Raw genomic sequence first — 22,195 nt, forward strand, 5'->3', positions numbered from 1 at the left:
ATCTTACTGAAGCCCGAATCTCTTTTATAAATATAAATCCAATTTACTTGATTAAGTTGAATTTGAAAACTGTATATTAGGAAGAAGCCATACATATATCAGAAGCAGTCTTAACTGTTACTAAGTAACAGAATGATTGCTGCTTTTCATTGCTTCTAAGGAAGTATCTTCATATCATCGGAGAGAAAAAATAAATTCATGTATATTTATAATGTTGTAGCTTCACAGAGCATCCTGCCTTGACAAACTAGGGGACCAAACTGCTATGGTAAGAGTTTCCAAAGATCTGTATCTTTATTATAAATTAACTTACAAATTTTACTTACAAATACTTACATCCATCCTTTTTAAATGATTCTGTTTTAATAGATAACAGCTATTTTGCAATCACGTTTGGCTAGAACATCATTTGACAAAAACAGGTAAGTTTTTAATGATTTTGTTTACTGGTTGTGAAGGCAGCAGACTTCTTCTGTTTGCCTCACTCGGCGTGTCCAGGACTGAGGTTACCATCTGCCTCCCCCAGACACCTTCTCTTAGAGAACAGCCCCGCCTCCGAGCAGGAGCAGAGTCGGGGGCTTCCTCCACTCTTCTCCACCCTGGCGTCTGTCAGTCAGGCCTGTAGGCTGATGCTCTCTAAGATCTGTCCACACTGTCAGCTCCTATCTTTGCACATTGTTACTGCCTCCGTCCAGGCCACCATCACCTCCCGCTCAGAACACTGTGGCAGCTTTCAGCATGTCTGCCTAACTCTGGTCTTCCCTTCACTAGTCCTTTCTTCCCCCCTGTACCCATCGTATTTTTAAAATGTTCTTTCTAAAGAAGTTATTTAATTGTATCACTGTCTGTTTAAACTCTGCGACACTTCCCATTGCCTCCATTGTAAAATCTTAACGTTACTTGGCACGCAATCATTTATGGTCCTCTCCAAGTAGTCACTGGTTGCTCTGGAATTCTGTGCTCCAACTCTGCGTTACATGCAGTTCCGGAGTGTGCCACGTGGACTCACCTCTGAGCCTCAGTACTCGCCCTCTGCTGAGAGTGCTCAGCCTCCTTCCTCTTTTCACCTGGCTCACTCTTCCCTATTCTTCTGATTTCAGCTTAGCTGTCAGCTTTTCTGGGAGGTCTTCCCCGACCCTTCACATTATGGTAGCTCCCTTCCTGAGGTATCCTATAGGGACCAAGAGACCTCATTTTTTACTGGTCTAATATGTTTTTTTATTTTCTCAGCTTCTCTAAGTATACAGTATATTTTCCAAAAACAATTTTACTTTATTTTTTAATATTTTATTGTTTATGCTATTACAGTCTCATTTTTCACCCTTCACTCCCCTCCACCCAGCTCGCCCCCCACTTCCATAGTCAGCCCCCACACCGTGGTCTTGGTCCATGGGTCCTTCATGTATGTTCTTTGACGAATCCCTTTACCTTCTTTCAGTCAGTCCCCACCTCTCCCCTCCCCTCTTACAGCTGTCAGTCTATTCCGTGATCCCCTGCCTCTGGTTCTATTTTAGTCATTAGTTTATTGTATTCATTAGATCCCCCTTATAAAAATGAGGTCATATTGTATTTGTCTTTCATCAGCTGATTTATTTCACTTATTATAATAGTCTCCAGTTCCATCCATGCTGTTGAAAAAGGCAGGGATTCCTTCTTTTTTTCTGCTGTGTAGTATACCAGCATGTAAATGCACCACAGTTTTTTAATCCACTCATCTACTGGGCAAAGGATTTGAATAGGCACTTCTCCAAGGAGGACGTACAGATGGACCATAGACATTTGAAAAGATGCTCAGCATCACTAGCCATCAGAGAGATGCAAATTAAAACCACAATGAGGTACCACCTCACACCTGACAAAACAACTATCATTAATAAATCAACAAACAAGAAGTGCTGGCTGAGGATGTGAGGAAAGGGAACCCTAGTGGCCTGTTGGTGGGAATGCAGACAGTGCAACCACTGTGGAAAATAGTATGAAGTTTCCCCACAAAATTAAAAGTGGAACTGCCTTTTGACCCAGTGATTCCACTGCTGGAATTATACCCTGAGAATCCCAAAACAGCAATTCAAAAGAATTTATGCACCCCTTTATTCATAGCAGCACTATTTACATTAGCCAAGATTTGAAAACAGTTATACTTTAATATTAACCTGTTCTCTTATTTGTTTCTTACCTTATGTTAAGTAAATTTCCTTACATTAAGGGGATTTGGGTTATTTGTCTACACCTTCATCTGCAGTACTACAGTGTTCAGTACTGTGGCTTTAGAATTACTACCCTTGATATGTGGTGGTGCGGGGTCCCACACCTTACTTCCTTTTTAACTGCGTCCTCACTGTGGCCGGTCTCACGCTCTTCCAGATAAATTTAGAACCAGCTTGTTCAGGTCCATAGCACAAAGCCTGCTAAGATCTTGATTGTTATTATAACGAGCGTCTCCTTTTTTATGTCTTCTGTATGTCTTCCTTATGATCTTTGTCATAAAGTTCTTTCTTGTGCTAGATTTATTCCAAGTACTCGTATTTTTGATGGTGGTATAAATTCTATCCTAAAAGTTTTTATTTTCTGTTTATTGTTTATTTAAAGAATGCAGTAGATGTTTTTGTATTCATTTTGTTTTCAGCAGCCCTGCTAAACTTTGTGATCAACTTCATTAACTTTACATGTAGGTTCTTTAATACGTACAGAATCTTATGTATGAATTATTGCAGTCTGTTCACCAGATAACATTTTATTTTAGATTTGTGCATTGGTAATCATTTCAGCTTAGGACAAAGTAGAAAGTATTGGTTGAATAGATTCATTTATAGATTATTATGTGCTAGGCTTTTGCTAGAAGCTTATGTTTATAAATGAGATTAATTTGTAATACTCTGTTTCATTGCTGTTTTTGTGAGATTTGTGACCCTTAGCCGTAAAGCCATCTGGCCAATGATGTTTTCTGCATTTATGTTTGCTTCTTTTTCTGTTTTGCCTGTATGGCACTCATTTTCATATTCATACTTGTAGGGTATATTAGGTGAGTAGATTACCCTGGAGAATAGCTTCCATTTTAGAAAGGAAAAGGAATAAGAAGAACTAGCTTCTTTGACCTATGTAAAATACATGTTTTCTTTTCTTTACTTTTTTTTTTGCTGTGCCTATCATTCTTTATTTTTTTATTGTATTTTTTCCATTACCATTTATCCCCACTGTACCCTCTTCCACCTCCACCCACTCCCTGCCATCACCTCCCTGTTGTCCGTGTCCATGAGTCCTTTCTCCTGTTTGCTCCATCCGTCCACCCCCTGGTCACCCCCTACATTTTTTCTAAGTAGCAGTTTAGACTTCACTCCCAAGCTTCAAAATAACGTTACTTTAAAAAATTGTTCACTATGAAAGTTTTAATGTATCCAGTCTTTAAAATGTCAGACTGAAGAATTTAGGGGAGAAATTTTTACCATATAAAATGAGATATTCCAGTATTGTATACTTCCTTTAAAAGAAAGAAGTTAAAAGTTTTGCTAAAAAATACAAGCTTTTATCATATTTCTGAGGAAATACTTTTTATTGAAGAAATAAAGGACAACTATATTTATTTTTTCCTGCTGTCCATTCTGAAAAGTTTAAATCCCTGCAAGTGGAAAGAATAATATCATGATCACAGATACTCTGAATCACGAGCTGTTAATTTGTCAATATTTTGCCAAACTTGTCTTAGGCTTTACATGTTTATATTCTAAGTCGCTTGCTCGGTGCATGTGTATGCATATGCATAGTGTATGTGTGTCTGTATGCATGCGTATGTGTTATGTGCATGTACATATGTATAGGTAATATGTGTGCGCGTGTGTGTTTGTGTCGCACATAAGCAACAACATGCACGAGCTCAGTTCTTCTGAACCATGTGAGACCGCATAGCCAGGCACCGCGACGCTTCACTCACAGCTGCTTCACCAGGGTCTGTTAGGAGGGTGTTTCTGACATTCCTCCGTACAGTTAGAGCACCCAAGTGGTAATGATTTTGTGTAATGTCATGTAACTTATAGTTCCATATTCAGGTGTCCCCATCTGTGCCCAAAAGGCCCTCTTTAAAATAGTTTATTTGGGATTAATTCAGACTCCAAGAAAAGACGTAAACTAGCGCAGTTCTCTTAGCCCTCCCCGAGCTCCCCCACTGTTGCGTGTTTACTGTGACAATGCTGCTGCCTTTTGTTGGGTGTGCTCCTAGCTTGTGATGTGTTCGACGTTGTTGAAAATTTATTTTTCAACTATTTGTTACGAGTGTATAGATATACAGTTGGGTTTGTTTTTGCATCGACCTTGTGTCTTATGATTTCCAAATTCACTCGTTAGTCCTAGTGGGGTTTTTGTAGATTCCATAGAGTTTTCTGTGTACATAGTCATTTAATCTGTGAATAATGATAGTTTCACAGAAATCCTTGTGGCTTTTAGTCCTACTTCCTGCCTCATTGCACTGTGTAAGTAACAGATGTGTTGAGCGTGGACGTTCTCGCCTTGTTCTTGCTGTGATAGAAAGGGGTTTAATGTTTCACCATTAAAGAATGATGCTATCAGTAGCTTTTTTATAGATGCCTTTTTTTCACAGTGAGGAAGTTCCTTTTTATTCCTGGTTTACTGAAAGTATTTTTGATAATAGGCTTAGAATTTTGTTGACTAATTTTCCTGCATTTATTGAGAGGATCATTTTTTTTCTTTAATCTGTTGCTAATGTGAATTATATTGATTGAGTTTCCAGTATTAAACCAAACTTGTATTCATGGGATACATCCAACTTTATCACAATGTGTTTAGTATCCTTTTCACGTGTGGTTGGAGTCGCTTGGCCAACATTCTGTGAAAGATGGAAAGATGTCTGCCTCTGAGCTCTTGAGAGGGGCTGTCTGCGAGTCTGTATGTACCCGTCAGCATTTGTCATCGCCAGGGGTTTGCCAATATTACTGCCCTTTTCAGAGAACCAACTTTTGGCTTCATCGATTTTTCTCTGTCTTTCCATTTTACATAAAATTGATTTCCACTCTTATGATTTCCTTCCTTCGGCTTACTCTGGATTTGATATTTTTGCATATCTGTTGTCCGGTCCCGATCTGGCTTTCTGCTTCTCTGAAGATCTCTCTCTTCACCCTTCAGCCTTAGGCCCTGCTGTGGTAGGTTGCTCCTCCTTCTGCCACTCAGCTGTCAGCCCCTTCACTTAGGTTTCTTTGCATCTTCAGCCTTCTGATGGTTTTTTTAAAAAACAATGAGGATTGTGTAGCTCATCTTGCTGGGTTTTGTTGCCAGTGTAAGAGCTGTGAGGTCTCCTTTACCTCCTAGCTGGGAAAGGAAGACTCCCCCGGTGTCCTTTTGTCTTGTTACTTATGAGGGAGATTTATTTTTAACCCAATTATTTAACTACTAAGTAACTGCCTATTTTAAAATATTGATTATTTCATTGTTTCTCCTCTAAATTCTTTTTCATTAGTAAAGCAAGAAGACCATGGACTTTTTGACTGTTAGAATAATTTACAAGCAGTCAGTAGAGAAATCATCTTGGATTGGCTTTACTGCAGTAAATCCACAAAGGGATATATATACAGGTGACACTTGAATAACGTGGGAGTTCAGGGTGACAGTCCCCTGTGCAGCCGAACATCCGCATATAACTTTGACTCCCCCAGAACTTAACTGCTAATAGCTGTGGGTGACCTTACTGATAACACAGTCAATTAACACACACTTTGTAAGTTATGTGTATCATATACTACATTCTTACAATAAAGTAAGCTAGAGAAAGAAAATGTTATTAAGAAAATCATAAGAGAAAACACACCTACAGTGTTTACTGAAGAAATCCTCATGTAAGTGGACCAGGGGCCCTCCCAGTCCACACTGTTGCCCGTGGGTCAGCTGCGCGTGGAACTGACGTTCAAGGGCTTGTGGGTGTGTACTTATAGCCCTGGGAAGCGCACTGCGAAACAGGTGCGACCTGTGCACAGTCGGCCGTGCGGCTATGACAGTCGGCCTCGATGGCACAAAAACGACAGTGTTGTTGATTTCAGAGTAGTTTCAGCATCAGTTTATTTTGGAAGAAATAAGAGTTGAGCTAAAGGATTACTTATCTATCTTTCCTTCTGCAATGCATAACCTCATCTATTTTTTAAAAAATTGAATTTTCATTATACCATTTAAAAGAATGTCAGTTTTATTTAAGCAACCAGTTTATATTACCATTTATTTTGTATTAAATCATTGTTTAGACAAATTTTATATAAAGCCACACTGTAACTCTCTTAAAGTTAAACCAGAAAGTAAATCAACTTCTGATTTATTTATTTATTTATTTATTTATTTTTTTTGCTTTTGCTGAAAATCATCAGATTCCAAAGTGTTTCCGAAAAGCTGCACATGGAATGCAAGGCAGAAATGGTGACGCCTCTGGTGACAAATCCTGGACACGTGTGCATTACTGACACCACCCTGTACTTTCAGCCCCTCAATGGGTACCCGGTAAGTGACGACTGCAGGGTCAGATGGAGCCCCTTCGGCGCGGGGCGTTCACCCACGCTCTCTGCCCCGCGACCTGACTGCGCCGCCAGTGTTCTCATTTTTAGAGAGGATCGAGAATGCCCTCCCACCCCCTCCATAATCTGTGTCTTTAACAGTCTCCCTGTGTAAGCCTGAGGAACCCGAGTTTGAGTTCTTCTGATCAGTGTTCATTTGGGGGCCACTTGTGCTCAGTGTTGTGAAAAGAAGCCCCCTGCCTCCCAATTTTATTATAAAGGGCATGAGAGTCTTATACCTTTCTATTCGGAAACACTTCTGAGACAGACAAATGAAATGTACTAAGGTTAAGGAGAAACGAATGTTTTATGTATATCTGCGTGTTCATATGCCTGTGTTGGTACTTGCTTTTTCCTTTATTACCAGCAAAATCAGGTCTGCGTCTTTCCCAAAGAAGCAGTTTGAAGGGGTCCTCGCCCAGCTAGTGCAGAGGTGCGTGCAGAGATGCTGCAGCTGGGCAGCTGCCGTGCTCCTACTGTGGTGGAGGAGCCAGTCACGGTGAAGATGGACTCAGATATCTGCACTACATCGTGTGAAGTTGTCTGTCTAGATCTGGCCCTTTTTGGAACTGGTTCATTAAAAGGACAGATATCTTAATAAAATCGATGGTGCCATTGGACCATTTGGCAGGGCAACTTAAAGAACAGGAGTGTTTTTTGCCATAGAAGGCTACATACCCTGGAAAATCTCCAGGCTGGTCACCCATTATATGCCACTAAAACTTCTAAACTTTTTTAAGTGAAAGATGATGCTATAATAATTCTGTCCACCAGGTGGTGGGGCACACTCTCCACACCCTCCAACACAAGCAATGAGCATTGCTGATGGGCACACTCTAGTGGTGTAATAAATTGGCTTGACCGCTACTGTTACTATAACCTGGGGCCAAAAACTTCTGGAAAAATTTTTCAGTATGTGCCATAGCTTCAGGATTCATAGTCTGGGCATCGATCCCTCCCATTCAGAAAGAGGAATGAACTTAACACCTCTTAGCCGATCTCATTGCCTTTCCTAACCTCATTCCTCCTTCAAACATTTTAAGGTTCTAGAGAGGCAAGAAAATTTCCCTCCTCATAAAGAAAAAGACTAGAGGCCCTGCTTTATACTACAGTTGTTTGTGAGCCTTAGCACACTATAGATTTAAGGACACAAAAGACAGGATTCTAAAAAAAGATGAGTCAATACTAAGCAAACCATTGCTCTATAAAATTAGCAAAATTCCTGAGAGCTTATCTACACCAACTAATATTCCATATCACTTAACAGCCTTGCCTTAACGTGAAAGATGAATGCATTACCATACTTTTTCTGTACCAATGGAGGTAGGGAGACTTGTCCAAGGTCATAAAGTAAAAGAGGGCAGACTAGAACGCGAAACCCAGATACACCTTGTTTAAAGTCTTTCCAGTTGTTCACTTTGTAACACATCGGGAATGCAAGATTTGGTCATTTTTCTGCTTTCTGTTACTAAAGATCACCTTTTAATTGTGTCAGAATACTGACGTTTGAGATTGTCTTTTTATTTTACAGAAACCTGTGGTCCGAATAACACTCCAAGACGTCCGCCGCATTTACAAACGGAGGCACGGCCTCATGCCTTTGGTGAGTTCACATGGAATGTCAGTTCTCGGTGAATGATTGTCCTGTTTTCAGCTTAACCAATTGTTTATTAGCTTGTAAACACCGATGGCAGGTCGGAAAGGGTGTGTTGTATTGTAAGCAAGTGGACTCTGAGTCCTGCTGCTCTTTCCTTTGAATGAGCTAGAAATTTATAAAGGAATAGCTCCTTTCTCTACATAACAAGTTGGTTGTGCAAATGTCTGGCTCCAAGAGCAAGAAGGATGGGGTACGCTGCCTTGAGTTTTTCACTCCCGTGTTCTCAGAGTTTCTAGGCTTATGCAGGGATAATGTATGCAGAGTAATCAATCCGGTGTGACTTGCCGCCATCTGTTCCATAGCAGCTAGGTCTCAGAGTAAGATCGGGAAGCTAGTACAAAATTAACTTTTCACTGGAATCATAACAGTTAGCTCACATTAATTTAACCTTCAGTTTGGTAAGTAAGAGAAATGAATAAAATAGCCAGTTAAACCCTGTGGGCAATTCTTCCCACCTTCCCCTAAATGAACATGTTAGCCTTACATGCTGACCTTGGAAACCAATCCCTATAAGGTGTGATCCAAGGTATTTTAATTTGGCATCAATATAAACTCATGTTCTCCTTTGAAGATTAACCAGTAACCTGGTAGCATTACAAAAGCACTGTGGAATTTTAAGCACCTCATTTTTGTTTCAAATATATGACATTTCCCTGTTTTTCTACCTATTTAACTTAAAGGCTACTACTCTTCATTTCTAGTGCTAATAGAGGATTATGGAAACATATTATTAAAAATCTCCTCCATTGGGTGTAGAGATGCAGTTAGAAAAAGAAATTGACATTAAGTGTCTTTTGTGTCCTGGGTAATTTATGTACCATATTTTGTTATCATGACAATCTCTATGAAGTAGATGATTCCTATTTTATAAAGAAATTGAGATTCTACCCTGGCTGGTGTGGCTCAGTGAATTGTGTACCAGCCTGCAAACTGAAAGGTTGCCGGTTCGATTCCCAGTCAGGGCACATGCCTGGGTTGCAGGCCAGGTTCCCCAGTTCAGGGATTGCAAAGGGCAACTGATGATGTGATCTCATGCATATCATTGGTGTTTGTCTCCCTGTCTTTCTCCCTCCTTCCCCTTTTCTCTAAAAATAAATAAATAAAATCTTAAAAAAAAATTTGAGATTCTAAGTTAATTTCCTCTGTTCATCACCTTAACTAGTAAATGGTGAAAGCCTGTACTTGAACCAAGGACAACTCTGCTTTTGTCATTTCTTTGCCTATTCCTGTCTGATCTCAGCCTCACCAACACAACAATCACAAAGCTCATAGTTTTCTTAAGAATAATTGTAAGTTATTAGTTATATTGTTATATGTTTGTTAGATTGATATAATAATTAATTATAAAAGAAAGATAAACATTTGTATTTGAAGAAGATATGTGAAGACATGGATCAGCCAGTTTTGAATTCCAGAATCAAAATTCATAAAGGTTTTATCAATAAAAATATTTAACACCAAAAGGGATTTTATAAAATTTAGAGATACAAGTCTTGTTCTCAGGAAATTTATAGATATTTATATGTGTATGCATCACTGAATCAAATTTATAGCTGGAGAATATGAATACAAGACCTACAAGTAAAAAATGTAGGTGTTTGATTGGAAGGTTTTTGTAATCGTGTAGCTTATATAGCACGTGCAATATTAATAAAATACTATTTGTTTTATTCATTTCTTTCTGGATCTATAGGGCTTGGAAGTGTTTTGCACAGAGGATGATCTGTGTTCTGACATCTACCTGAAGTTCTATGACCCTCAAGACAGAGATGACCTCTATTTTTACATTGCCACGTATCTAGGTTTGGTGCTCACCTTTCATTGTGTCTGTTCATAGGAAGGTAGTTCAACTTCTAAGTAGCTGGGATAAGAAATAAGAGAAGAAAAAAGAAAAATGTTATATCTAGAATCACCTCTCTGCTTCTACTTATTTCTTATTTTCTTATTAGTAACTCAGTTGGCAAGATAGCATTTTAAAAACTAAGAGAACTATAAATGAATTTCACTTCAATTGTACATTTTAAAAACTCTTGATAAGTATATTTATTTATTTTTTATTTTAACAACATACAAGACGCCACCTAATTACTTTTATGTCCAATCACGCCTTGGTTAGTTGGTGAAAACCAAGATTCAATTTCTTAATGTGAGACAAGTGAGTTAGCCAGTCACTTGTGATCGTTAGCTGTGATCTTAATCCTGAAGCGAGAAAAAAATGCAAAAGGAACATGTGAACCTCCTGGCTCAAAATAGTGCCCGTGGGACTGCATTTGCTTTTAATTAATGTTTCCTCAGCCTTTCATGTGAATTTACCTACCTTTATTAGGGAAAACACCTGTATTTTTCTTTCCAAGCATAAATATATTAAGTTGTATGGCTGAATGATTTAATTTTGGTTTACAGATTTGCCAGATGACTAGGATAGAATGATTTTTAAAATTAGATTTTGGGGTTATATTAATACCACCCTAATTTTGTTTGCTGTTCCGGTGTGCAGTGAAGCCGTCTATGAGACATACAGTGAAATGCTGCCTTAGGAATGACATTTTTTCTCCAGCAAGAATAGTTTACTTTCAGTGGGGAATATATCTTACTTCACAGTAGGTTTAGAGTTGGTGTTTTCTTCTCCTCACGTCGAGCTGTTCAGTTTAACCTAACGCGTAAGTGAGAGCAGGTCTGGTCCCCGCAGAGCACCACGCCGCGGAGCGCACGGCCGAGAGCTACATGCTGCAGTGGCAGCGCGGCCTCCTCTCCAACTCCCAGTACCTGCTGCACCTCAACAACCTGGCCGACCGCAGCTGCAGCGACCTGTCCCAGTACCCGGTGTTCCCCTGGGTCATCCACGACTACCGCAGTTCCGAACTGGGTGAGTGACACCGGCTGCGTTTCTAAAGGGCCGTTGTAGAGTCGTGATGTGGCCTTTGCACACATTAGAACCCATTTGACTTCGTTAGTAAAGATCGCCATCTTCATTTCAAGGCACTGGGGGTTACATAACTTATATGTGTTTTATATGCTTTTCTACACTGCCTCTTAATTTTTTTAATCCAGAAAAAGTGCTCACATACTTCTTAAAGACATGCGCAGATAATATGCGTATAATTTTAAGCCATATTGTCATTACTATCCAGAAGTCCCAAGTTTTGAAACACTATAGTTTTTCACTCTGAAAATTGTCTCAGATTATCCTGTTTTTAAATTCACGTTAAAAATGTGATTACCGAACTAACAACCGTTCACTACGGGACATGAGAATGAACTGAAATATTTTAAAAAGTAAATAAGGAGATAAAAATCATCAAAAATTACATTACTGAGAGGTACCCATTTTTAATTTTGTGTTATAAATACTTCTCTCAAATTATTTTAACAAAAATAGTGATTGTATTGTGATTTTATGCTGTAATTTTAAATTATATATTGTGAACCATAAATTACTTCTGACAGTTCACTTACTGAACCTTGTACTTGAAAGAGATAACGGATTTTCTAGGAATATAATCACTTATTTCTCTGATAATATTCAGGTCCCCGGTTGTCAAATTATGCTATTATTACAGAATAATACATTCACTGTAATTCCAACTTAAAATGTAAATCTTAGTAGGAGATAAATGGCTTTTAAAATGTGGGGTTTTTTGTTATTTTACTTGGAATATAGATTTTGCCAGTAGGACTTTTATAAAAATCAATATTCATGGTGTTTTCAAATTATTCTTCAATGGTTGCTGCTGAATTAAAACTCAGAAGTTCTCACATTTACAGCTATGTAAATGTCAGAAATACTATAATTCTAATAGATCTGTCTCAGCTTTTCAAAAATATTTACTTTGTGGAAATAAATGTGTTCATGTGAATGAGTTCAGGGAGGTAATGCTATTAAGTGTAAGGTTGCTAGCTTTATTTATTCTAGTTAATTAATTTTAAAAATGTTTTTATTTATATAGATTTGTCAAATCCAGAAACCTTCCGGGATCTTAGTAAGCCAGTGGGAGCCCTAAATAAGGAGCGGCTGGAGAGACTGCTGGTACGTGGATGTCAGGAGCTGTGGTCTATAAGGGAATTCCTAAGCCATGCCTGTGTTTCTATAGTAACCAAAACTCCTTTAATCAAGACTTACAGGGAAATAGGTCCAGAGTGGTCATATTGGTTTGCTTTTTCTTACTCCCCTCCCCCTCTGCCTGTCGCCTGGCCCCGTGAGCTGCTCACCATTTGCAGTTTTGCCCACAATTCAGGAAGTGGGGAGCTGATCTGAGTACGAGTTTACTAACTTGTTTTCATGAAGGCGCTCTCTGCTAAATTGCAACAGAGAAAGGCTAAAATCCCTCTATCCAGTCCAGCACCAACATTGTTACCACTGTGCCAAGAAAACCAAAATACTGATCACAGGAATGGTGTGTTCATTCACAGATTTTTTTCACCCTCTTTTTATCTTTCCTTTTCTTATTTGAGAAAGAAATTAAGGGGCATAATGTATGCATGCCATGATTTCTTTTAGGCTTTTACTACTTAAGTCAGTTGTTCTATTTAAGTCAGGTATTTTCATGCCAACACTTAGTGGTATTTGTTTCCCGCATGTTGCAGACACGCTACCAGGAGATGCCAGAACCAAAATTCATGTACGGCAGTCACTACTCCTCCCCGGGTTACGTGCTGTTTTATCTCGTTAGGATGGGTGAGGTTCTTTATCATTCCTCAAGTCGGTGTTATTTCACGTGGATTCTTCAGTGAATCTGTACCTCAGACTCTGCTTTTCTCCTCTAGCACCAGAGTATATGCTGTGCCTACAGAATGGAAGATTCGATAATGCAGACAGAATGTTCAACAGGTTTGACAAAAACGCCTCACCTACCATTTCTTAAACTTCCCAGTTATATATGCACAGTATGTTTGTTTCAAAAAACTATGTCAGCAACGAGGTAAAGATATGCAAAGAAATCACCAATTGTTATATCTATTCCTTTCAGGCTTGTTTAGTTGTGTGTGCGTGTAAATGTGAGAACGTATTTTAAATTCAGTTTTTTGTCCTGCCTTTTGTAGCCTCATGTAAGAACTTGAAATTTTTCTGTATTATTATATGTTTTTAAAAACAGTGTCATTTTTTAAATTATCTATCACATCCTAATGTCTGACAGAATATACTTCAATTATTTCTCCATTGTTGAACATGTAGACTGTTTCCAACATCTCATTGTTCTAAATAATTCTTTTTTTAATATATTTTACTGATTATGCTATTATAGTTGTCCCATTTTTCTCTCCCCTTTATCCATCTCCATCCTGCACTCCCTTCCCACCAGTATTCCCCCCACCTTGGATCATGTCCATGGGTCGTACATACAAGTTCTTTGGCTTCTCTATTTCCTATACTATTCTTAACCTCTCCCTGTCTATTTTGTGCCTACCATTTATGCTTCTTATTCCCTGTAGCTTTTCCCCCATTTCCCTCCTCTCCCTCCCCACTGATAACCCTCCATGTGATCTCCATTTCTCTGATTCTGTTCCTGTTCTAGTTTTTGTTTTCATTTTTTTAGGTTCAGTTGTTGATAGTTGTAAACTTGTTGTCATTTTACTGTTCATATTTCTGATCATCTTTTTCTTAGGTAAGTCCCTTTAACATTTCCTATAATAAGGGCTTGGTGATGATGAACTCCTTTAACTTGACCTTATCTGGGAAGCACTTTATCTGCCTTTCCATTCTAAATGATAGCTTTGCTGAGTAGAGTAATATTGGATGTAGCTCCTTGCCTTTCATGACTTTAAACACTTCTTTCCAGCCCCTTCTTGCCTGCAAGCTTTCTTTTGAGAAATCAGCTGATAGTTTTATGGGAACTCCTTTGTAGGTAACTGTCTCCTTTTCTCTTGCTGCTTTTAAGATTCTCTACTTATCTTTAATCTTGGGTAATTTAATTATGATGTGCCTTCGTGTGTTTCTTCTGATATCCAACTTCTTTGGGATTCTCTGAGCTTCCTGGACTTTCTGAAAGTCTCTCCTTTGCCAGATTGGGGAAGTTTTCCTTCATTATTTTTTCAAATAAGTTCTCAATTTCTCGCTTTTCCTTTTCTTCTTCTGGCATCCCTATAATTCAGGTGTTGGAACATTTAAAGTTGCCCCAGAGGTTCCTAAGCTCATCCTCATCTTTTTGAATTTTTGTTTCTTCATTCTGTTCTGCTTGAATGTTTATTTCTTCCTTCTGCTCCAAATCGTTGATTTGAGTCCCAGTTTCCTTCCCTTCACTGTTGATTCCCTGTATATTTTCTTTATTTCACTTTTCATAGCCTTCACTGTTTCCTCTATTTTGCAACCATACTCAACCATTTTTGTGAGCATCCTGATTACCAGTGTTTTGAATTCTGCATCTGACAGGTTGGCTATCTCTTCATGGCTTAGTTCTATTTTTGGAGCTTTGATCTGTTCTTTTTTTTTTTTTTTAATTTTTATTGTTATTCAATTACAGTTGTATGCCTTTTCTCCCCATCCCTCCACCCCACCCCTGATCTGTTCTTTCTTTTGGGCCATATTTTTTTGTCTCTGCAGGCCTCTTACATAGTAAGTGGTGGAGCCTGAACTGTTCACCAGAGAGGGGCAACCTGTGTAGTTGCGTTGCGTAGCTGTATGTGGGTCAGTGAGGGAACAATGTCACTTGCTCGGCTCTGCCAGCTTTCAGTCACTTCCCCCACTTCCCACAAGCAAATTGGGCCCTTCTGCTGCTGATCCCGGGTGGGCGGGTTTGTGTACATTGTAGGACTCTGTGGGTCTCTCCAACAAACTCTTCTTTGAGGCTGGGAGTTTCTCCCACTGCTGCAACCCCCACAGGTATTTTTAGTCAGAAGTTTTGAGGCTTTATTTCCTTGCACTGGAACCCTGGGTTGCGAGGTCTGTCTCCCTTCCAAGTTGTTCCTCCCAGTTTATCCGCATGCAAATGTGGGACTGCCCACTCTGCCAGCCACTACCTTGCCGTGTATCCTCTGTGCCTCTCCTCCCGGTCTGGGTGAATGTTTCTTCTTTAACTCCATGGTTGTTAGACTTCCATACAGTTTGATTTTCTGACAGTTCTGGTTATTGTTTGTTTTTAAATTTGTGGTTGTCCTTTTGCTTGTGTGAGGAGGCAAAGTGTATCTACCTATGCCTCCATCTTGGCCAGAAGTCCCTATTCTAAATAATTCTGCCATGAATTGAATAAAATTCCCTGTGGGCAAGTAAATATATAACTCTTTTCATTATAAAAGTAATATTTCTTTACCATAAAAATATCAGAAAATACAAAGAAGAAAATAAAGTTCACTTGGCATCTGACCATGCTGAGATAATATTCATTGTTAATCTTTGGTGTCTGTCTTTCCAATCTTTTTTTAAGCTCTGCACCTAGTTATTCATTATTCCTTTTTGAGATGAGGTATTAAAATAGCTTTGCTAATTTTTAGTGTTTAAGCACCTGCCTCCATTGGTCCTTTGATGAGGCAGTATACGCGCAGCTATTCATGGCACGACCTTGGAGGTGGTCCATCTGGGCCGTGTTCTGACCCCACGTTCAGTGCAGAGTGAGCCTAGATATGCATGTGGATGTTGAGAATTTGAGTTAACGAGAGAAATGAGTTAATGTAGTTAAAATCTAGAGCAGTACTCTCAGTGCAGAGAAAGCATGGTGGTTGATGTGTCTATACCCTAGAATTAAAATCAGTTTAACTTGTTTTATATATTTAGTATCGCAGAAACTTGGAAAAACTGTTTGGATGGTGCCACAGATTTTAAAGAGGTAAGTGGTTTAAAAGCTAATGATTCACTGGGCTGGTGGTATCTAACTGCTTTAAAAAATGTTTGTTGTTCTTTGTTTTGTTTTGGTTTTGCCCCCTCCTGGAACTTTCAGCTGATTCCCGAATTCTATGGTGATGATGTAAGCTTCTTAGTGAATAGTCTGAAACTGGATCTGGGGAAGAGACAAGGAGGGCAGATGGTGGATGACGTGGAACTTCCACCTTGGGCACGGAGTGAGTACCACCTTGAAGGTGTCGCGTTGTAGACATTCTTTTCCTGATCGTGCAATTTCAGTATTAATTATTTAGTTGTGTAGACTTTTTGAAAAAATAACAGCATAATTCTTGATCTGAATGAGGCAATATCAGTCCTATTACAAATCAAAAATATTCTAAGTGTATGCTGTAAAATTATTGACATATTTTTGGGAGACCTAAATGTTGTGAAAATGACTCTTGCTCCACAAAATTTATATTTTATATGAGGGGGCAAAACTTCACTAAAAATATGTGCCTCTTGCCTGTCCTAGAAGCTTTAGCTACATGTGGCTAGATGAGAGAAGTGAGAGGAAGCACGATGGACACTGTCGTGTGTTGATCGAGTCTCATCCAACAGGTCCCGAGGACTTTCTTCAGAAAAGCAAAGACGCGCTGGAAAGCAGTTACGTGTCAGAGCACCTTCATGAGTGGATTGACCTAATATTTGGCTACAAGCAAAAAGGAAGCGAGGCTGTTGAGGCCTATAATGGTATGTAATAGTCACTGAAAGTTCATTTAGCATTTGACGAAAACACAACTAACCAAAAATAACTAGAATGAGGGCAGTGCAGTCAAGGTTATTTCTTTACAGGAGAATTTTGTATCAGCAAACAGTGCCTACTGGCTCAGTGACCCTGGATCAGATACTAAGTAACAGAGGAGGAAGTACTTTTGCCTAAGGAACATCTATTTCACCATGATCCCAAGAGGCCTTTTTCTTTTCTTTTCTTTTCTTTTCTTTTCTTTTCTTTTGTTTTTTAAGATTTATTTTTAGAGAGGAGAAGGAGGGAGAAAGAGAGGGGAAAGGAGGGAGAAGGAGAGGGAGGAGAGGGAAACATCCATGTGCGGTTGCTTCTCATGCGCCCCCTACTGGGGACCTGACCCACAAACCAGGCATGTGCCCTGATTGGGAATCCAACTGGTGACCCTTTGGTTCACAGCCCAGTGCTCAATCCACTGAGCCACACCAGCCAGGGCCCAAGAGGCCTTTTCCAAAGTCTTCTCATTTTAGCTTGTGCTCTCTCTATCCCATTAAATAATTTCAATTAAAATTCAGTCAGAACAGCCCTGACCAGTGTGGCTCAGTTGGTTGGAATATTGTCTCGTGAACCAAAAGGTAGTGGGTTCGATTCCCAATCAGGGTGCATAACTAGGTTGCAGATTCAGTCCCAGTCCAGAGCACAGATGAGAGGCAACTGGTCAATGTTGGTCCCTTGCGTAGATGTTTCTCTCCCTCTCTCTCTCCCTTCCCCTCTCTGTAAAGTCAACGGGCATGTCCTCGGGTAAGAATAAAAAAATTACCCAATCGGAACATGAGCTAGGTCAGTGACCTCAACTGCTATGAGGGCCCCCAGAGTTTCCTCTTCATTGAGCTGAAAGAAACCAGCAGGACCGCACCTCCTCATCAGTTTCAGCTCTCACCTGCCTCCAGGTTTCTCAGATGACAGGGGGTGGAGCTGGAAGTGCAGGCTTGATTTCTCACGTGCCTGAGCAGAGGGCAGAGTGACTTCCCCTCCAGCAGAAATAATGCTGACTGAGAAATACACTGAGCTAGTTGGTCCTCTTACCTGCCAGTTAGATTTCTAAGCACAAGATAATAATTCAAATTGACATTGACTGAAACTGGATATTATTAGTCCATTTTTCAACATGAAAATCAGTTTCTTTGAATAAGAGTTTAAAGTTGTTAGTGGGTTTTAAAATTCTGAGCAGAGTGTATATTGTGAGTGTACATCTTTCACGGTGTTGTACGTCTCTCTTTTCAGTGTTTCATCCGCTGACCTATGAAGGAGGTGTGGACCTGAACAGGTACTTATGTCTGTAAGGAACTTCTACTTGAGTTACAAAATACCTCTTTCACTAAATGATTTATGCACTTGTTTCATAATATTGAAGTGTGGAAAATTCCCTGCTAAGTATATCTTGCTTTTACTATCATGTGAGTTACTGAGCCTCAGAAAGTTTTCAGAAAATCTGTGATAAGATGTGGACAGTCCTGCTGTTAGTACCTGAAGGTTAATCTCTCTCCTGGTGACCTGTATTATTTGAAATGTGTGCTCTCGAGAAACTTGGACCTGGTGGCTCACTGCATTATTTGCGTTCCTTCCGAAGCATCGAAGACCCTGATGAGAAGGTGGCCATGCTAACCCAAATCTTGGAATTCGGGCAGACGCCAAAGCAGCTCTTTGTGACACCGCATCCTCGGAGGATCACTCCCAAGCTCAAAAGTGTGTCCCCAACCTCCAGTTACAATGTTTCCACAGCAGATTCTCCAGGTAAATTCGCAAAGAGAAAAAATGTGAGCACCTCTCGTTTTACTTTGACTAAGATGTTTCTGACAATTCCAAAGAGGAGATGAAACAGAAACTGTTGTGCTGCCTAGAGTGTTTTACCATTTTATTGGGGTTCTCCTGGAAAAGAAGTTTTTGTCCTTATTTTATTCATTTTTAACTATTAACTTTAAGGGAAATCAAGTTACCGTTATTTCCTGGTAATTTGAAATCTGGCGGTATTGCTATTGTGATTATTAGGGTTCTGTTTCTGTTCTGTGCTTTCCCAAGCTGGTGTTTGATTGTTAGCCAGTCCCTTGTTATCAATGCATCATCCTGATGGTGGCTGCTCTGACAGCCACCTCCGCCCCGCTCCTCCCCCAGTTACTTCCCCCACCTCCATCCAGCTCTCCTCTCCCGTCCCCAGCCTACAGATCTTCCATTCAGTTCTGTTTTCTGTACTTGATTGTGTCCCCTAATTCAACCATTCTTCAACCATAATTGACAAACATTTGCCAATTATCTGTTCTGTGCCAGGCATATGTTAGGTGCTAAAATGAAGTTGACTCTGTTCTCACATCTAGTATTTGGAAAGGGTGGAATGCATCCACACCTTCATCCGGTTATCTGTGTTTTACATTCAGGAGACAGCCTCCAACCTACAGGCTCTTAGGAGTTGGACACTATGTGGAACTTGGGGAGCAAAGTTTTCTTATCTCCGATTCTGCTATCTGTTGCAGGCACGTTCAGACTTCTTAGGCACACATGGCTGCGCATGCTCTCAAGTGTGGAGGGATAGCTCACCAGAGTCACATGACCCGGGGCTGGCTGGAAGTACTTCTCTAAAAGATAACCCCACAGGGTTAAGTCATAAGGACCATAGGATTATCTCGTGATGCCTCTTAAACCCGTATTTTGCTTAGTCACTGGCCCTGAACCCCTTGTCTTGTGATTATTTTAAAGGGTAATTGTTCCAGCCTTTCTTAAAACAGAAGTGAAGGGATTACGTAGCTAGTTCTGTCCAAGAGTACGTGGCGTAATTGCCTTCATCTCTGCTTCCTCCCCTACGAAACCCAAGCAAAACTGCAGCGTTCTTAGGGAAACAGCAGGCGTTTGCAGAGATTGCTGACAGGGAGATGGCTCTTCAGGCTTGTGTTTCCTGAAGTTCTTAATTTAGGGGCCAAGTGAAAACTTTGCAAACGTTGATAAAAGTATAACAATGTTGTGGTATTTAAATATACTTTTTAATCGTTCTCCAGATTGTTAGGGTGGCCGGTGACATGGGCTGTGAAGAAATTCACAAAGAGAAGAAAGTGTAGAGAATGAAGTTCTTACTCTCCAAGAGGGGACAGGGGCAGGGTGTGCTGTGCCAGACGCACCGGCTCTGAGGGGCGGGGCTTTGGGCTGTTCCGGGGTTACAGAAGGGTGGGGCTGCTGCTCTGGGGCCCTGGGCCGTTGGGGCTGCAGCGTGTTCCCACGTTATCTGCTGCCCGTGGCTGTAGAGAGCGGTTAGTTCTTGCTTCCAGTAACTTCCAGGCCTGGGGACAAGCTCAGAAGAGTGAAGTGGCAGTCCCCTTGCACAGGGTCACAGGCCTGCTCAGCACAGGGTGCCACAAAGCAAATGGCTCTGGCTTTACCCTTTCACAAACGATTTTTATTTTATTTAAATTATATACCATATTATTTTTCCTTGACTAACATGGAGCTAACAAGTACATTTCAAAGCTATTATGTTTTGGTGGGATATTTTGGGGTTTTCGGTTGTTTGATTTTAACAGAAAATATTGTGACTCTGATGCTTGTTGTCTGATGCTTGTTAGTAATTTAGTTGACTCACGTAGCAATAATTTAATGTAGTCTCTCCAGGCGAAGAGTCCTTTGAAGACCTGACTGAGGAAAGCAAAACCCTGGCCTGGAATAACATCGCCAAACTGCAGTTACAGGAGCGATATAAAATCCACAAAGAGTAAGGCTGCCCCTGCGCTGTGCTCGTGGAAGCCGCGGGCTCGCTCGGGTGTGCGATCGTTTTAAGCCGAGTCAATGGGGGAAGTTCTCTTTCAACGTCACCTTGACTGTTTTTTATCTCCCCAGAACATCCATAGTGCTCAGCCAGCTGAGGTCAGTGTGACAAAGGAATTTTTGGCACAAAACAGATTTGTGCCGGCCTACCATGTTGTCATTTCCATGTCGGTCATTTTAGAATTTTAAAAATAATACCTGTACTTCCAAGACATTGAGCTTGCTGTTGGACCTAGAGGGGTTATGTGTTCCCTGTCTTCTGCTATTGAGGATATTTTTATACTCTGGTAGAAAGACTGGAAGAGCACTGGTCACCTGATTGACCCGTTATAGGTGGGGAGATGCAGCCCAGAGACAAGGCTCGGTGTCCTGCTCCACAGCCACGGACATCCTGTCTGACATTTTGATGATGTGTCCACCGTGGGCGTGTGTGAAACGGAACGTGCCCGTCTACCTTAGATCAGTGGTTTACAATCAGAGCGTGGCCTCGGAAAAGAATACATAGTTTCTCCTCATTCACTGTAACAGTGTCCTTTCTTCTCTCAAATTCTCTGGCACAGAGAAAGGGGCCTTGTAAGGCAGGGCAGTGAGGAGGACATGCTAGCGCCAGGCAGCGGGTCATCGTTGCTAGGGGCGAGGCAAATTCGGTTCACTCACCAAGCCGGCGAAGTGATTGTAAAGGAGAGTTGCAGTCACTGGGGTGACAGTCAAATAAAGGGGAACTGAAGGAGAAGCATTAGTCGTTTTCCAGGGGTCAGCAATGTATTAAACTTCAAATGAGGCAGCTGGGGAGGCGAGAGTGGGCATGTTTGCTGGCCACAGGTACTGCCAGCACAAGGTAGAAGTGGCCAGGCTGTGATTTGGTGATAGCAGGTGTCATGTGGGACAGATCCAGCAGACAAGCTGTGAAGAAAACAGTTATAAAAAGATGGTAAAATTAAATCAAGACCTCGAAAGAGACGAGTGTCCTATCGCACGTTTGATGGTAACTCATAAAACTTTGTTTTTAAACAGGGCGGTCACTGGAATAGCGGTCTCTTGCAATGGATCGTCAGTCTTTACCACCTCGCAAGGTACGTTTCCCCCTGGGACATGGCTTTCCTGCAGTCGTGGCGCCCACGTTTCTTCACTCGCAGTCAAGGGCTGTGCTTGCACGTGCTGCCCCCACATAGAGTAAATTTGAAGCAATTATTTTGTGGTATGTTACATACAATGTTATTATAGTTTGCCAAAAACAGTTATGAAAAACACCTTTTTGTTGCTAAGGAGGTTTCCCAGAATTTAAGGTGAAGGACCAAAAGAGTTTGTCTCCCACCTTCTTGCTTGGGAGGAGCCCTCCCCACCAGCGCTGGAGGCGCATCTGGTTTCTGGTGGGTCGGCCAGGGCAGAGAGGGGAAGCAGGGCTGGAGCCGCTGTGTTAGACAGACCTGGGGCATCACGGAGTCTGGGGTGTGTGCGTTTTCACGTGGAAATGCCAGTTTGCTGTTAAGGTTTTCATTTTTGTCGCTCAGTATATATTCAGGGTGTCTGCTGTAGCATTTAGCTTGAAATCTAATTCCTACATCATTAATGTGCTTTGGCATTATCAAAATTATGAAAAACCCTGCAATGGCTTGTTGCTTTGACTTGGAATAATTATATTTGAATGACACATTAGAATTTATTTTGACCTTTAAAAAGGACTAAGCACGAAG

The 22,195-nt window shown here is 40.6% G+C and overlaps 1 protein-coding gene across 4 annotated transcripts in view; it reads left to right on the plus strand.

The window, feature by feature from the left end:
* The window catches only part of NSMAF (neutral sphingomyelinase activation associated factor), a 56,902-nt gene that overhangs the window by 26,237 nt on the left and 8,470 nt on the right, over positions 1 to 22,195 (plus strand). For 3 of the 4 annotated variants that reach the window (XM_053929390.2, XM_045204945.2, XM_024572018.3), the window contains 16 exons: positions 221 to 268; positions 370 to 422; positions 6,360 to 6,489; positions 8,074 to 8,145; positions 9,893 to 10,001; positions 10,889 to 11,065; positions 12,147 to 12,226; positions 12,784 to 12,874; positions 12,964 to 13,027; positions 15,905 to 15,956; positions 16,068 to 16,188; positions 16,571 to 16,702; positions 17,979 to 18,033; positions 18,325 to 18,488; positions 20,340 to 20,448; positions 21,516 to 21,574. In XM_053929390.2, the coding sequence (XP_053785365.1) occupies positions 221 to 268; positions 370 to 422; positions 6,360 to 6,489; positions 8,074 to 8,145; positions 9,893 to 10,001; positions 10,889 to 11,065; positions 12,147 to 12,226; positions 12,784 to 12,874; positions 12,964 to 13,027; positions 15,905 to 15,956; positions 16,068 to 16,188; positions 16,571 to 16,702; positions 17,979 to 18,033; positions 18,325 to 18,488; positions 20,340 to 20,448; positions 21,516 to 21,574 (1,516 nt within the window). The remainder of the gene's footprint in view (positions 1 to 220; positions 269 to 369; positions 423 to 6,359; positions 6,490 to 8,073; positions 8,146 to 9,892; positions 10,002 to 10,888; positions 11,066 to 12,146; positions 12,227 to 12,783; positions 12,875 to 12,963; positions 13,028 to 15,904; positions 15,957 to 16,067; positions 16,189 to 16,570; positions 16,703 to 17,978; positions 18,034 to 18,324; positions 18,489 to 20,339; positions 20,449 to 21,515; positions 21,575 to 22,195) is intronic. The other variant, XM_053929391.2, reaches the window with a different exon arrangement.

Source organism: Desmodus rotundus, chromosome 8 (assembly GCF_022682495.2).
Source record: "Desmodus rotundus isolate HL8 chromosome 8, HLdesRot8A.1, whole genome shotgun sequence".
Lineage (NCBI taxonomy): Eukaryota > Metazoa > Chordata > Mammalia > Chiroptera > Phyllostomidae > Desmodus > Desmodus rotundus.